Here is a 17211-nt window from a genome sequence, read left to right on the forward strand (position 1 = left end):
CATGCCTGTACTCGTCACTTGAAGGTGGGATGTCATGCCCCAGCATGGCATGACAGAAATGTGGTGTGTCAAAGCATACTCAATCACTTAAAAGAGCTATATTGATATGAATATGAAACTTTATGGAATCTATACTTGGAAGCACCCCTCCCAGGTGCTAATGGGGATAAAAAGGTTGCAAACATATCAGGAAGGTTTCAGAAACAGAGTCATTGAATCTTTTTCAGCTCAGAAAATTAATAGAATGTACCAGAGCCGCTTCTGAAACAACCTCCATGTTGATGGTAGTGCCAGAACTGCTGTTCCAGGGACCTGGACTCAGGTGCTTGCGATGGGTAGCCCCTCTTCTCTGTGGCCAAGTGCTCTTTGGCTGCCTTTAGGGTGGTTCATAAAACACTGCACTAGTTGGGGGGGAATAGGGTTGCACTCATCCTCCTGTTTCTCAGTATGCCCCCATCACTCAGACTGGAGGTGTCACCTCCAAATGCACGTTACTGGGACCACGCCTAAACATTGCCATGTGAGAATGAAGTGGTTATTTTTCACCAGGATATTAAATGCAAGGGTGGGGGCTTTTAGTCCAATTACATACTTTTCTTAGGAAAAATGAATTTTGGTGAGTGATTTGGGATTTGGCATCTGTATGATCTATTATCTAATACTGATATATTGAAGTAGACTAGATTTCAGCATGGGCTTTCTCTGTTGGACTTTGTGCTACTATTCAAATCTTAGTTTAAAGCTTTTTCTGACTGACACATGGTGATAACATTCATATCATCACCAACCTGAGGGGGAAACTGAGCTCTCTGAACTGTTTCATTAACTGACATTTTAGAAGGTTTTTAGAAAACGTTTGGCTTGGTTGACATAGCTTTTCGATGCCCCTTCTGGTTCCATGGGTTTATATTGGAACTCTTCTTGGGCAGAGGGAAGTTGCTCATGGTGTGCCCATCCCCTGGAGAGCAGGAGGCATGACTTATGGAGTCTGGGAGGGGAGAGCCACACATGACTCCTGCAAACCCTCTTCACTCAGCCATATCTTTAGGTAAGTGTGAAGAGAGCAATGTTAGCTAGAGCTGTGAGACGTATTCTGCCTTCTTGTTCCAAGTAGTCACAGGCCTTAGGCTGAGTTTAAAACATAAGGAAGCCAGTTAACACATATCTTACCAGTACTTCTAAACGTATCTTGTTACTAGTTTGGAAAAGGTAGGACGACATTGAAAAGGGAGCTATTACAAAGTGCTGCTAACTGTTATAATTACAAGCCTGTTCCAACAGACTAAAGCTGAATTTCAAAATTAATTTGCAGCCTCACAAAACCACTTCCTAACACTTATCTTGAGATGCAACCTACCTGTTTAGTGTGTATATACATGCTGACAGCAAAGCTGGGAGGTAGTAGCAGAAGCAAATAAGCTGGTCCCAACTCTCATTCTCTCCATTTTGCCTCTGCCAGTGCTGTTGTCTCTCAGATCATTTGTTATGGATCCACATGGGCACACAACAGTTGAAAAGCCATTATCTCTTTTAAAGGTAGTGACTAATGTGCTTTTGCCCACAGCGATGTGAAAAGACATGGGAAGGTTTTGCTGCAGAATCCGCTCTATTCACCTTACAGAAAAGCAGCTGCATTTTCCAAATCTTTTTAGAGGAATAGAGGTCTTTATTTGCTGCAAACCTTTGCTGGTAGCTTTCTATTTATATTTCTCCTGGAACTGTAGATTAGTATTTTTACATCCTTCTGTACTTAGCAAATAAGTAATTTTAAGTTTGGTTTGGTTGGTTTGGTTTTTTTTCTCTAAGTAGTGTAAAAGAATATTTCATTGACTGAATGATACAGTCCAGTATACATACATGTGGCTTGGTAATCAAAACTAGAAGTAACTTTCAACAAAAATCATAACAGCTGACTTTTTTGCTGCAGTGGCAAAGCCCATCTACCAGAATGTTCTGCAATATTGGTGCCAGGCATGTCCCCAATTGGTAACAATGCACAGAGGCTTTCCATAAATGAATCAAAATTGTCACAGCTAACTGATGCCTTCACTGCGCTGTGTTTTATACAGAAGAGGATGGTGCTTGTAGTTTCATTTGCAAGGCTTGCCTTACTAAATCACCTTTGCAGATGACAGACTTCCAAGAAACCTTTGGATAAACCAAGGACAGAGGAGCTCAGGCGGCTCCGCTGTCTTTGCAGTGATTCAGGGTGTGGGATGGAGGGGAAGGAGAAAGCTTTTGACTTGCATAAGCTGCAAGTCTTCCATGCAGTTGGGTTTACACCTGTGAAAAAAAGCCTGGGTATGACCAGTGACACTTACAGCTACTTTCTTTATATACTGTTCAAATTTATGTAGGTGGTACATTAACTTCAAAGCTGTGTTTTTTCATGTGGGGCTGCGTTAAGTAGACAAAATAATTGAGCAAGATATAGATGCAGATAAACTGTTGATGATGGAATATTTTCACTCAATACTTGGCTTTCTCAATATATCTCTTCATCTTGAATGCTTAAAATCTGCTTACAGCGTGAATACAATTAAACACATGAATACCTTTCTCTTTGCTGCATCAAAGCTTTTCAAGCATCCTCTATACCCAAAGACACATGAGGCTATTTTTGCACACTTCCAGTTGACAGTAACCCTCATACATTGTTAACTCAGGAGTTGAAGGCTTACACTCTGCTCAGCAAGCTTTGACACAAAAAGTAATCAAGTTTAGCTCCTATCAGCTATAGGCAAGGTAAATGAAGAAGGCAAATAAATCATCAGATGCAGAAGAGCTGTGATAACTAACTTACAGGAACTGCGTGCCTGTGATGGAAAAATGACTTCAACAAGGAATAAGCTCTCAAAGGGTGAATGGTGGAGTTACAGCACTTCCCTCTTGCTCTCAACTTAGCACATAGCCAGTTTCTCAACCCTGTCCTGCACACAGATAAAACCTGCTCTGGGCTTTGACCAGGGCCTGCTCTGCTCAGCAGCCTAGCACTGCCACGGCCCTGCTGCCTGCGCCTCACAGCCCAGCTCAGGGCACCCCACTCCTCCCTCTGCTGTAGTTTGCTGTCACCATCCACTGCAGACAGCTTCATTTTTTCCCCAGATGCTAGGGATTCTGCTTTTTTAGCCAGAAATTCTTCTCCGTTGATCAATATAGCATTTCTCAGCTGCCTGCTGTCCATCTGCAGTGACAAAGAAAGGCTCTAAACAAACATCATCACTGACCAGTAGGCTTTGGAAAGGTGCATGCAAGCAGGGCAGGCACTGCCTGCCGCGGGGACTTTTGCAGAAATAAGCAAATAATAAGATGGTTGAAGCAGCCCAAGTGTGGCAAAGCTGTGCACATGCTGCCTAGAGAATCTTTATTAAATCCTTGTGGCTAGCGAGGAAAATGTAAGAAGACATATTTCTCCACAGGCTGCCATAGTACTTTTCATCATGGAAAAGAAATAAATTCTACAATATAATTTTATTTGTTTACAGTTTTAAGGCAAGATGTATCTCTTTTGACAGTACTGAGCTGCAGCTCGAATACAAATACCAGTTACTTCTTTTGTATCACAGTAATACAAAATAATTTGGACAAGATTTTGAATCATTTTGAATACAACAATACCTGAGCACCCAATGTCAGGGTCTTGGAAGCAGCTGGATTATTGAGGATACCTGATTGCACACTCTCAGATAATCAGATATCTTTAGCAGACCTCAAGTCAGGTACCCAGAGCCACTGGCCTTGTGTAAAACCATAGGTACCTAGACTTGTTTTTTCAGGTTTTCAAGTATTTTCAGGTTTTCAATGAGATTTCAAGTAGCTGAAAAAGAAAAGAGGGACTAGAGTCAGTGGGTGCTTCCTGGTCCACATACTTAATCACTGGTGTTTACAGATCTCATCATCACCAGAAAACAGTGAAGCCCTTTTGCAGTCATTAGTTGAACAAGACTTCAGAACACCACTGTGAGGCAGAAAAATATTATGGTATGTGTATTTCTACATGGACAAATGGGTCACAGAAACTAAATTGTTCAGAGAAAGAATGTCTTCACTAGTGAATTTAATTTAGGCTACAACCTGGCAATAAAGATGCCAGAAACTCGGGGGGGGGGGGGGGGAGGGGGTTGGAAAGACATGCATTTAACAGTGGCTGTGTTGGCACAGTTGGCTCTACGGCACACAGTGACCGTGGAGTTCAGAAGGATGGGGCTGCCCAGGTACTGCAGTATGAGTAACCAGAGCAAGAAGCCCATCAGCATGGAGTCAGCCTGTCTAGAAATGAGGCACACAAAGCAGCAGCACCCTTTGCACTGCCTCAGCCAGACTACCAGAAGCGGCCGGCTGGGCTGAAGCCAGCTCCAGCCTCTCCGTGCAGACTACAGTTACTTAGCATACAGACCTGTTGAGTTAGCAGATCTTTTCCTATGCTTGGAGCTGAGTGCGACAAGCTGAATCCCTCTAGTTAAACACCCTTATGAGAGGGAAACATGGCAGAAGGTGTCCCCTTTCTGGAAGTAAGGAGATTTAAAAACTGTAAACAGAATGTTTTCATGAGGGATGCCTGCCGCAGTGAGGCAGGCACGTGTGGTTTGTTTCTCTGGGCTTCTCTACAGGCTACACTTCTTAGCTAGGTGATGTTAGCTTGGCTTCCCAAGTCTCACCTGTGGAGTAGGAGAGCTAGAAACATCCACACTGCTCTTCCCTCAGCAGCAGTTTTATCTTCTGCCTGGAGAATAACAGAAAGATACTAAGATACTATTGTATCTTAGTAAAATAAATTTTAGAAGTTTAAAAATCTTTTTATTGGGAGGGAAGGTGAAGAAAAGTTTTTTCACAAAGTTTTGGTGCCAAATCATCTTCTTCAGTTAATTATAGTTACTTAAACAAATGGTCTACATGGTGCTTATCCTTTGGAGGTGATTATGCTATGCAACATGCCTGTTGGGATGCTGAGACATGCCAGGATATGCTAATTCAGAGAAGGCACTTGCATGTACACAGAGAAGATACCCACCCATGCCAAGAGCAGGCAGCATCCTAGAGGGCTCTGTCTGAGAGATGTTTGTGGTCAACTATTATTTTTCACGCCCATTCTGCAGGGCTTTGTGGTATGAAGTGCTACCTCATGTACTCCTCCCATGATAAAAACCTGATTTCCCAGGAAAATAATGGCTCCTACAAGGCTAGGGCTGGCCTATAGCTGAACAAATGGTTCTGCTGGCTCAGCAGTGGCCTGCAGCTGTATGTAGGACAAGCACTCAGAGAGCAGCCTAACCTTCCTGCTGGTGAGAAGCAGCCCAAAGCTACGTTGTGCTGGAAGGAGAAATGCTAGACCAACTCACCCAAAACAAATATTACAAAAATAAGCTTCACAGATGCTACCTGTGTTCTGCACTAAGAGTTTAATGTATGTTGCAAAACAAAAAATATACTATTTCCTTTGGAGTGTGGCAGACATTGCATAACAGTATCTTCTGGATTGAGCTTGTTGACGGATGAGGATACTAAATAGTTAAAAGGATTCTTTCCTCTCAGTGAATCCTCCACTAGAAGAAAACAAACAAACACGGAAAAACTGCCCAGATTGTGCTCCTACTTCAAGTCATGACAAGTATTGTGACGGTGACTGCTGCCACCCAGCTAAAGGACTGAGGCACTTTGTAAATCAAATTTCAAGTAAAGAAATTGGTTTGTGAAACCTCCTCAGCGTGGAGTCACAAGCTGTCAGAGTGTATTAGCATTATGTTACTGGAGTAAAAAGCAAAACAAATTAAGATGTTTAACAGCTGAAATCTGAAACAAAATTGTGTTTAATGCTGAAAATCTTGTTAACATATTTTCAGGCTTCTCTTTCCCCCAATATTAAATCTCAGTGTGTGTTTGCAAGCATCTTTTTATCACACATAGAAACCTACTGTGGGAGAATAAGAACTATACATGACATATGGTAAGGAAGGGTGTTTCACTGTGCATACAAAAGACTGTTCGGCATTGCCGCAGCATATAGTGGCATATGGGAAGGACCAGGGGAGAAGCACAGCTGGAATTCTCCACATGTCCATGGTGACAAAAAGCATTGCAACAGCAGCATCGAGCCCAAACTGAAGATTACACATGTTGTAGCATTTAATGTGAGGGGTAATTTGAACTCCCAAACTGCTTTTTCTTTCATATTGGCTCCCACAATGAAAGAACCATTAAGGGTTTTAGTGATCTTCCAAGACTCTGCTTCCAGCAGAAAATTGGCTCCTTCTCCTTGGACACAAGACCAATTTTTAATTTAATTTCAAGAGATGATGGATGTTATACTTTATTTCAAGTCTATATGCTAAATTAACAAGGCTGTCTGCTTAGTTTCCTCCTTTGAAGCCACATTTTGATGAGTTTCTGCTAATTCTCTTACATAGAGCATTAGACATGTGAACCAAGTCCTTATTCAGGAGTTGAAATAATAGACATTTTTGCCAAGGTTATTACTTTGAATAATAAATTGGAGTGACAATAGTCTGCTTTCTGGAAAAGACTTACCAGCTGAATTATTTCAAATAGAATAAAACTAAACATACCATATATTTTCACTGAAGTATTTAAAAATTATTAGTTAATAGTTAAATGTCTATCTTAGAGCAGAGATCATTCCATTAAGTGCACATTTAGTGTTTCTTTTTGTTCTGCACACTCCCTCTGGTCACTTCAAAGATTACAGGAAGTCCCTCAGGACTACAGAATATGTTTAGCCTGAGTTAGGTTTATTTATCCATCTTTTAACTTGCTAACAAATGCTACTGATAACTTAAATATTCATTTTTGTGAAACATGTTAAAAATGGCATAGAAGTAAAGGTTTTTCTTAATTCTGGCTGTCACAGTAACACTTACATAGTACTGTAAGTGAAGAAGATGCCTCACAGAGGTAAGCCATTAGGAAGGGAATTTAGAGTGAAATTTTGGGTTGAACATAGAAAAACTGAAAGCAAAATTCTGTCCAATGTGGGGAAAACCAGGAACCAGCTCTATTAAGCATATGTGTACCAGTAGAAGCTGGGTTGTTTCTTGAAAGTATTGGGGTAGGCAAAAAGGAGACCACCTTCTTCCAGGACAGTGGGTGCTACTGCTTGAAGAGCAATGAGCCTATAGCTAGGAACACCTTTGCATGTAGGTTTATTCTTTCCAAATGGGAACTTTTAAAAGCAATTGTGTGTGTAATTCTAAAGTGGCCCAGGACAGCAATAAACAGTCTTAATGGTTTCCTTTTGGCAGCACAGCCCTAGCTGTCTTTCTTACTTCACAAGGAGCTTTTCAGATGAATTGAACAAACTGGCCTGTGGACTGGGATATGCACTTAATTTATCACAAAATTGTCGTTCTCCACTGGAAAACAAAAAACAATATGAAAATACAGGTGTCAGTGTCTTCATCAAGAGGAGGTCAAAAACAGAGATGATGTTTGTCAATTAATAAAAGCAGCAGGTTGAAAGAATGTGGTTTAAATAGTTGCGTAATTTAAACATGGAATTAATAGAATAATATAACATATTCATCATAACTGAATAATGGCCTTCTCACAGGTGACACAGTGTGGAAAAGCATGTTCAGGTCTCTATCGACATGTGATTATGCTTCCAAATGGTTTATTTATTAAATAAAATCGTAATAAAATGCCAATTCTTTCTCAAAGCCCTATATTTCAAATCTATTTCAGTCCTAACCTGTGTCAGACACCAGTCTTATCCTAGTCCTCCCTTCACAGAGGCTGCCAAAGATTCCTTTTTGCTAATGTTTTGTGCTACAACAGAATGACTCAGGACCAGCTTCAATTATGGCTGCAGCCAGAATGATCCTGCAGAGCATATCATTAGATCTCAGGAGAAGCTAATGGCTTATCTGGTTTGTATAATTGTCCAAATCTTCTTTTCCATCAGTTTTCCATCAGTGACTTCTCATTTGTTTGAGTTGTATGTTGGTGAGACAACTATCCAGCCCAGGATTACTATTACTAAATAAATAAATAAATAAATAAATAAATAAATAAATAAATAAATAAAATGCTATGGCAGCTAAACAAGGAATCTTTTGAAGTTATTTCTTTAGAACATGAAATCAGTGTGGGTCTTGAAACAGTGTACCCTCATGGAGCTGCACTGATTAGCAGTGTCTGGTACATTTTTATAGCTATTGTTTGTCTAACACAATAGCACAAGTGATTAGGCGATTTGTGCCTCCTGACACAGTAACAGAGTAATATTTCTCAAATCTCTGCAGGCAGCCACTGAAACTAAGCGGTAAGTTTAGCATCTTTGTTCAATAGACAGCAGCATGGTTAATACCAAGTTTGTTAAACTCACAAATCTCAGGTTAATGATGCTAAACAGACAAATAGAATCCCCTCCACTAAAAGCAAACTTTTTTTCACAGCTCCTTGAGGCACAAGGCGGTGCCTCTGTCAGCAGTGCAAGTTTGTCAGCATCCACTGATGCCCCACTGGGACACCTGGGCACTTTAAAGCCTATCATCACAGCTCTTTAAACTGTGTAGCAGTTTGGTACCAGGGTGGAAAGGAAGGGTCCGTGTGCTCACAGTGAAGAGAACTAAATTGCTTTCAGAAGGAAAGATTTTTTGGGGGACAGTTCATAACCTCGGAGAGCAAACAAGGGACATATAAAAGCAGTTTTGGTGCACTGGATGGCACTGGGTCGGGCATCCCCTGCGGCCTCACAGCCAAACTGTGGCTGCAAGTGAGAGAAGAAGTAGTTACTATGGAGGGGAATATATTGCATTTCTAGTGCACCTGTCCATGAGAAAAATTCAGGGGAGCTTAAGGTCTATGTGACACTCTGAGATCCTCTTCAGAAAACACATCCCTTGTGGCTAATTTATCAATGGGAGAAAAAGGAGACCACAGAATCTAAACTGCAGGCTAAACTGCTCTGGGAAATGCAGAATAAACAGATGAATCTTCTGAGCCCACACTTACAGGCTATGGAGAGGTTTCAGTGCACTCTAATTTCAGTGGGATCGCAGCCCTCTTAACACACGTAGCAGCATGCCTTCCCCTTCCCTTCTCCTCTGCCTGAGGACTGACAAAGAAGAGTCTTTAAGTCTCTTACCTGTTCTGCCCACAACAGGGGTAGTTTTGCTGGGGACTTTTGGGGAATTCCTCTATCTGATCCATTTCTCTTCCCTGCTACCTCAGCTAAACACCTGTGAGAGAGTCTTTCTCCTCCCATTGCATTTTGATTTCAATATAAAACTACGTGTCTCCAAGTCTATAGTTTTATTCTTAAAAGTAGTATGCTGAGTAGATCCCACTGAAACCAGTATTGGCTGAAACTTCTCAATAGCTGTAGGTGCAGAAAAACCTGATGTGTTCATGTATGTCACAAGGCTCTTCACGCTCTGCTTGCACTAGTTTAATTTCAGAGCACTGTTGTGGCTTTGGTTCAGTTGGTCTTTAATCTTTATATTTGGCAATACCTGGTTGTATTGCCATTTTGGGGTATTTACCCACAGACCTTACCAGATTTTTATTCTTTAAATCATATATGAATGTAATTTATCCAGTAAAGTGGCAAGGTCAACACAGAGCTCCTCTTGCCTTTCTGTAACTCTGCTCAAGAAGACTCTTCAAGTGTACCAAACGGTTTTCATGTAGACAAGCCCAAGAGTGAAAGAGCAGTGACCTCAGCACTGGCAGCGAATTAACTCTGTAATCTAATAGGTTTTCTTTTTCCATTTCTAAATAATGGGATTCTATTAGACCAAACTGTAGTCTCGTCTAAATGATAATTTATCGTATAGCATAGCTGAATTTTGCCTTTTATAAATCATTAGGAATTACAATACACAGTTACATAATTTAATCTTCTCTCATATCATTAATACTTTTCATTGCTTAGAGAAACCCCTTTTTGTTCAGAACTCACATGTAACTGGGTTTAGAAATCATAGGGGCTTTAATATGCCTATTTTTAAGTGATCAGTTATTTTCATTTTTATTATTTTTAAATATTTTGTAAAAATTCTTTAAAAGAATACCTTAAAAGTATTTTATACTTACAAGGCTTTATACAAATGATTCTGCACAATTTTAAAGGCAAATCTGGATGTAAGTTTACGTATATTTTCCTAAAATACACAAAAACTACATATAAATTCAAAAAATACATAAAATAAATATAAATTCCTAAAATATACATAGATATTATCCTAAAATCTCAACAACAACAGAAAAATAAATTCATGATCTCTGAAAGGAAATAATTATGGTTAATTAATTCCCATATTGACATTTAAATGTATTAGTGGCACGCACCAATGAAAGTATTGATCAATGAAAGTAATCAGTAATAATAGGAAAAATTAATCACTTTCGAAGATGTATTTGACTCCAGCTGTGGAATGTACTTCAGCCAGGATTGAAGCTAGATTTCTGAAGAGGATCTCAGATTCCCCTGTGAATGTTAGAGGACCTATTACCCACCAAAAAAGACAATGAAGAAATGTAAACATGGGAAATTTGGGAGGCCGTGCTTTCATTTGCTATTAGAATATAGAAATAGAGAGTGATGTACAACCTAAAACTTGTCATCTACAGTTTCTAAACCCATTTCTGGCACTGATCAGCAACAGGTGATTTAGAAGAACTCACGAGAAATCTTTTGGGGGTAAATATTTGTTAAAGGTCTCATCTTCAATAAGCAGCGATTGGCCTCCATCCTGAAATGGGTGTTTATATCAGAAATCTTTCAGTATCTTTTCTTAACAACTCCAACTGTACTGGCTGGATATTCTTCCTTAAGAGCTCATTCTTTGCAGAATTCAGTTAAAATCCTGACCTCAACAAAATCTTGTGGCAATGAGCCTCAGTTTGATTATCTAACAATTGGAAGCATCTCCCTTTACCAGTTCTAAACTTGCTGAGGCAGGAATCAAATGACTGCAGTGTTACACATTATCCTACTTTTTTTTGTTTCTACTAATCAACATCAGGAGAGAGCTTAAGAGATGTGGTCCCCAAAAGGTGAGATTAGATGGGTAAGCCCAAGAAGTGCCTAATTTAACTTCTCCAGTCTCATCAGGATTTTAGTATTCATATGTAAGTAACATTATAGAGTACAACACACCCCCTTGTTAATACAAATAACTTTTCCACCTCTTTTGAATTATATGTGCTCTCTCTCAATCATTCTTGCCACCTTTCTGTGAATGTCACCAGATTTGACAGTCAGTAAATCAGCCCAGAAATATATTAGGAGTGTTACCATTCGCAGTGGGAATCAAATACAATGGGAGAGAAGGACTTAGATGTCCATCTAGTACATCCTCTATTTCTGCAGCAGGACAAAACCACCCAGGCCATGTTTATAAAACTTTTTGTCTCCATAGAGAAACTCCTAGTGATAATTGAATCTATGAAATCAAAGCATGACTGTTCTAAAATAGGCTGTCACGTAATATATTACAAGTGCACACAGTAGCAGTAAATGCAGTTCAACTACCACTCTTCCTTTCAGATGTAAGAAGAATTTATTATTAAAAATACAGAGACACTCAGTTTGTAAAGAAAGCGTGGAACTTTGGAGTTAAAGTGAGAGAGGGTTCCTCTGTGTTTGCACCCTAGATGCGGTGGCATTTTGTTTGCAGTATTACCTACGGAGATTCCTGAACTGCTTATTTTCGGAGCTCATCCCTTTTGGTAAACTTTTTAAAGATTATCAGAGCAAGAGTATTTTGGTAGCTGTGTCTAGAGGGCCAAGAGCTTTTGGGTTTATTTCTAACTACAGTGTCAGACCCTTTAGATAGAAAATAATTAGGAATAACCTGCAGCTTGTGACAGCCTGTGGAATATACCTGTGTAGCTGTACGTCGCCTTGAACTCCACTAACACTACAATAATACACCTCAATGAGAATTAAAGCTTCCACTTTGTAGCAACTCTCTGTCTCTCCCCATGCTCCACATACTGCCTGCAAATCTGAGGTGAGGCAACCAAGGACTCACTGAAACTGAATTGTCTTCTACTTGGCTCTCTGGAAGAGTCCACAAGCCAAGGAGGCCACAGCGGTTGAAAGCTTCACAGAGCACCACAGAAGGAAGGCAGGCCAACACCGACCCAGACCCAGCATGTTCATGGTTACCCACAAAGAGGCAGGTAGAGAGAAGAGGTTATTCCTGTCTCTGCTTGGCCAACCTGTGTGTTCCTTGGTGTTCCTTGGCTTACTTGATGACCTCTTGTGCAAAGTACAGGGTACAGACTTGTTCTTCTAAGATGGAGCTGTATTTTAGTAGCACCCTGGATGAAGCCACCAGTTTATTTCATAATAATTGTCAAGTGACAGCTTATAAAATATCAAATTAAACTGTTGGCAGAAGCAGAAGTCTTCATCTCCCACTGTAATGTGGTCTTCACAGCACAGCTCTGCTTTACAGAATGATATGGGTAGCCTGTAGACTAATGTTTGACTCCTAAAGATTCACACGAAATGTGCAGCAGGAGTTACAGACAGGTATTAGTTTCGTAGGTGCCTAGGAATTACTAGTGTGCTTCATGTCCCATTCCCTCTCTGTACAGTGGGGGTCCTTCCTGTGTGAAGAGACCCCAGATTTTGCCTTTAGAAAGAGCTCACCCACTAGCTTGCATCTTCAGACCACAGCAGTAAGCTAGTGGCCTTAACTGGAGTAAGGCTGGTCCAGGGGACTCCTGGTAGGTACATCTATTAGCACTTTCAACAGTGTCAAAAAAGGTGGGAGAAAAAGAGGATTTAAAAAAATATTCTACTGGCCCACAAGCACTTTTCATGACACTTCCTTTCTTGACATCCTTCATGACACTGGTTGGTAACAGTTTGATAACTTTATTAAGTACGTGTAGATATGTAAAGTTTAAACTAGTTAAACACACTTGCTTCTCAGTGAAAGGCATTTTTTTCATTATAGTTTTCCTGTATGCTGGCTATGTATTCTTCAGTAGCAAAATGAACATTTGCATTGTAATGCATCCATTCAAGAGATCCATACTGCAATCAGGAATTACTTTTTCTGTTTACGTATTGGAGAAAAGAAAGTGAGAATGTGTGCAAAAGCTACCCCACAGCCAAATTTGACATTAGACCTGAATTCCAAGTCTTGGTATTTTGAAGAGCAGACAATGAAACACTCAACACACAATGTGAATTTACCACTGAACTCTTGAAGATACAACATGTGTTTATATTGAATTTGATTTGGATAGTAAAACAAATTATTCTTTATTTGAACAACATGAGGGGGAAAAATCAACAAAAATGCCCTCATTTCTTTACTGAAGCATCTTTTCTCTTGTTAGGTCCTTCTGTCCCTATCTCCTTGCCTTGTGAACCCCAGATCATCTCTTGATGTTATGGATCAGCTTGCCTGTTCGGCTTTCACTGGTACCATTGGTAAGCGGTTCTGGAATTAAAGTGAGCAGCCTTTTAGCATCCTCTTCCTGCCTGGGCTCCTGCTGGGTACCCCATGGCCCTCCTCTAGCTTCTGTGCTTGTAAAGGTCAGCAGCAGTCCTGTACATTACTTAAGAAATTAATTGAATTATCAAACTCCTGCCCTTGCAGAGAGGTAGGAGAAATAAACTTCACGTATTTTCAAACCATCCATTTCCACCTAACTGAGCAATCATGAAGGCTGATGAATTAACCCTTCTAACTGGTCTGCCACCATCCTCATAAATGGTGGGTGCCGCATGCCTCAGGCCTCACACCATTCCCTGTGCTGTGGGGGTGGCCAGAACATGGAAAGCAGTGGCTTGGGAAAGAATTTATAGGTCAGAGGGAATAAGTGACAGAGCACAAGTTTCCAAAAAGCACTAATGAGAAGTTCAGATACCTAAGTGGAAAATTGTGATAAGAAACAGAGAGGTGATCTTAGCTCTGTATGAACCACTACTGAGACAGACACTGCACTGTTTTGGTACCGTGCTGGTACCCCTTTTACAAGGTATCTTCAGAAACAGGAGAGAGTAGTTCCAGCTCTGGAAAAGATTTTAAAAGTTTGAGCCTTAGGGAGTGTAGATGTAAAGGAGACAGCCTACTTAGTTTATCAGGAAGAAGATAGATCAAGATGCCAAACAGTTCACAGTGTGGTAAAATTAAAAGAGAAAAGTCCTAGCAAATGTGTAGCTAGGTCTACTGTTGGGAGTTGAAGCCTTCCTATTAGAAATAAAGCCCAAGTTTTAGCAGACAAAATAGTGAACTTGGCAAAAAAAAAAAAAAAAAAAAAAGTCCCAAAGAAGAGGTGTGTTGTTATCTCTCAATGTTTTCAAATCATGACTGCATGACATAAGATGGAAGCTGGTCATTTTCACACAGAAAGGCCTGACCAGGAGAGGTATCTTTAAATCACCCTTCGTTGGTTGGTTGGTTTACTGGTAATACAGGTCTGGCCTTCTCAAAGAGCTTGGGGATCAGTTCAGCCATGGTGAAGCAGATGGACTGAACACTGCAGCTTCTACAGCTGGAAACTCTTTCCATGTGGATCACTATTAGCAGAACTGCACTGCAGTCCACAGCTGGGTAATTCCTAGAGACAGTCCATTTACTTTTAACAAAGATATTCTTAGATCATGAAATCACTTTCAGAAGAAAAAGTAAAATGGAAAAAGCTACTCACATTATAAAACATATTCAAGAAAGGCATACATATTTTTTTTCTCCAGAAAATAGACTGCATGTTTTATTGCCACATTTTAAAACTGATCATTGAATCATTTTTATTAGTGAAACAGCACTTGTACCATCTTTACACACTTTATTCGTGCTCTGGGGGTGGCACCCTCTCCCCAGGACCCAGTGGTGCAGAGGAACGCTCTTGCCAGATTTGCGTCTCAGCCAAATCCCCAGTCTTTTTTTTTTTTTTTTTTCCCACTGACTCTGCCAGAGTCAGAGAGAGTTCATCCCCGCCGCCCCTGCAGCTCACCCGCAAGTGCCCCGGCACAGGGGCCGCCCCGCAAGGCGGCACCGGCCGCGCTGCAGCCTCGGGGGCCCCGGCTCTGCTCGGGGGCCGGAGCCCGCCCCGCCCTGGCTGGGTTGGTGGAGCTCGGTGCCGGCTTGTCTTGGCGAGCCCGGGTATCTGCTGGTAGCCCATGCCCTGCTGGAGCCTCGCAGCCGGGCCACCTGCTGGGGAGCCGTCGGGGCCGCGCCGCCGGCGCTCCGGGCTGGGGTGGGATGGGGTGGGGATCGCTACCGGGTGGTAAGAGCAAAGCGGGTCCCCAGGTACAAGGCCCATGGGCGAGTCCTGGCCTGGACGGGGCCCAACGGCTGCCACTCTCCCTGCGGTCGGGATGAGTGGGGGGTTTAAGCAGAAGAACCCTTTGCGCTCTGTGCCGGCCTGCAGGCGGCTGTGTCCTCTGACAAACCAGACCCGATGTTATGCTCCCCCCCCCCCCCCTTTTTTTTTCTTTTAGTGGATATCGCTTAATATTGGCCATTTCCAATTGCCGAGGTAGCGACCAAAGGTCAGATCCGACGCATCTTCCGTCCCTCCAACACCCCCCAGTCAGCCTGTTTGCAAATAATTAATAAAGGTGCAATTAGGCCATTATTAATGACGGGAGCCGCAGTTAGGTTTTTCCTGATGGTAACGGAGATTAAAAATAATGCTGCTGAGCCCATCTCCTTTTGATGACTAAGTCGAGATTCTGCGACTTGCACTTTCAATCTTTGACAGAAAAACAAGCTCTACCAAGAAGTCAGAAGAGCTACGGTGCTATATTTGCTTTTGGATTTTATTATCAACAATCAGTTAATGGTACACTCTTGGAAAACTATATGCACATGTAGAAATATTTCCCCTTTTAAATAGAAGCATTCATTTTAACCACATATAAATAAATCTGAAAACCCTGAACATAATTTATGACGATTATGCTCACGAACATATTCCAACAGGTAGGGAGAAAAAAAAAAAAAAAATGAGACGACATGCAACCGATGATAACAAAAATATAGATAATTGCCTGAACCTGGTCTCTCTAAACGCAAAGGGAACCCGTGAGAACCTTATTTCTCCATAAAGACACGCCATAGAGACTACGAGAAGGGAAAACATTATTTATACGGTTAACTAGACAAGTCTGTACTGATATTAACACTATACAGTTGAGTCACAGAACACAGTTGTAGAAAGACACGGAAAAAGAGAAAGCATAGCTGGCAACATTCAACTAAGAGCTATAGTTTGTGCCTTTTAAAATAAAATTAGAAAACCCTAACGGAGGTGCCTAAAAACTGCGTGAACCGGATAATAATAATAATTAATAATAATTAATTAATAATAAATACAAGCCGCCCGCCGCGAGGGGCGCGGGCCCTGCAAGGGCCGGATCCGCGGTGCGGAGGAGGCGGCGGCCGCCGGGCAAGGGCCGAGCCCGGCGGGGCCCCGACGGCGGCAGCGGAGAGACCCGAGACCCAACCAAGGGACAGTGACACCGGACGGCGGAGTAAGAAACGGGCGCGGGGCCGGGGGGCGGTGGCACGGGGCCGGAGGAGGGGAAGGGGGTGGAGAAGACATTTTGTCTCTCGGGCTGACCGTGAAAAGGAGCTTAAAAAAAAAAACCCCACGGGTGGGTCGGGGGCCCTCCCCCACCGGGCCGCCCGCGGGCACAGTCTCCGCGGCCCTCCGCCGCCTCCGCGCCCGCGAAGCGCCCCCTGCTCGGCCGCCCCGCCTCCCCGCCCCAGCGGAGGCGCAGCGGGGCCGGCCCCGCCGCACGGCCGGGGGCGAGGGGAGCCGGGCGCGGCCCCCCGGGGGGGAGCGGGGTCCCGGCCCCGCGGGGCCCGGCGCAGCCCGGGCCCGTGGTCGTTACTATGGGCGGGCGGCGGATACTAATGAGCGGGAGGGGCCGCCGCTGCCGCCGCCGCCGCCGCTCAGAACATGCCGCTCTTGACGAGGCTGCCTTTGGTGCCACCGGGCCGCTGCAGCGAGGAGAGGACGCTGGCAAACGGGCCGCCTAATGAGTCGGGGATGGAGGTGATGGGCCCGGGCCCCGGCGCCCAGCCCTGCCCCGGCCCCGCCGCCGCCAGCCCGCCAGGCCCCGCCGCCCCCTTGCCCGGCTCCCCCCCCGGCCCGCCGGGCCCCGCCGCTCCCTGCCCGGCGGCTGGGCTGGGGCCGCCGCCGCCGCCTCCGCCGCAGCTGGGCGCGGGGTTGGGGTTGGGGCCGGGGCCGCCAGTGCTGTCGGGGTCAGTGCTC

At 43.1% G+C, this 17211-nt stretch overlaps 1 protein-coding gene across 1 annotated transcript in view; it reads right to left on the reverse strand.

The window, feature by feature from the left end:
* Window positions 1-16889: 16889 nt before the first annotated feature.
* Window positions 16890-17211, reverse strand: part of PHOX2B (paired like homeobox 2B) — a 1997-nt gene continuing 1675 nt past the window's right edge. Inside the window, exon 3 of the mRNA XM_030492473.1 lies at window positions 16890-17211. This exon is cut by the window's right edge and continues 134 nt beyond it. Coding sequence (XP_030348333.1) covers window positions 16890-17211 — 322 coding nt within the window.

This window comes from Strigops habroptila, chromosome 7 (genome assembly GCF_004027225.2).
Source record: "Strigops habroptila isolate Jane chromosome 7, bStrHab1.2.pri, whole genome shotgun sequence".
Classification (NCBI taxonomy): domain Eukaryota; kingdom Metazoa; phylum Chordata; class Aves; order Psittaciformes; family Psittacidae; genus Strigops; species Strigops habroptila.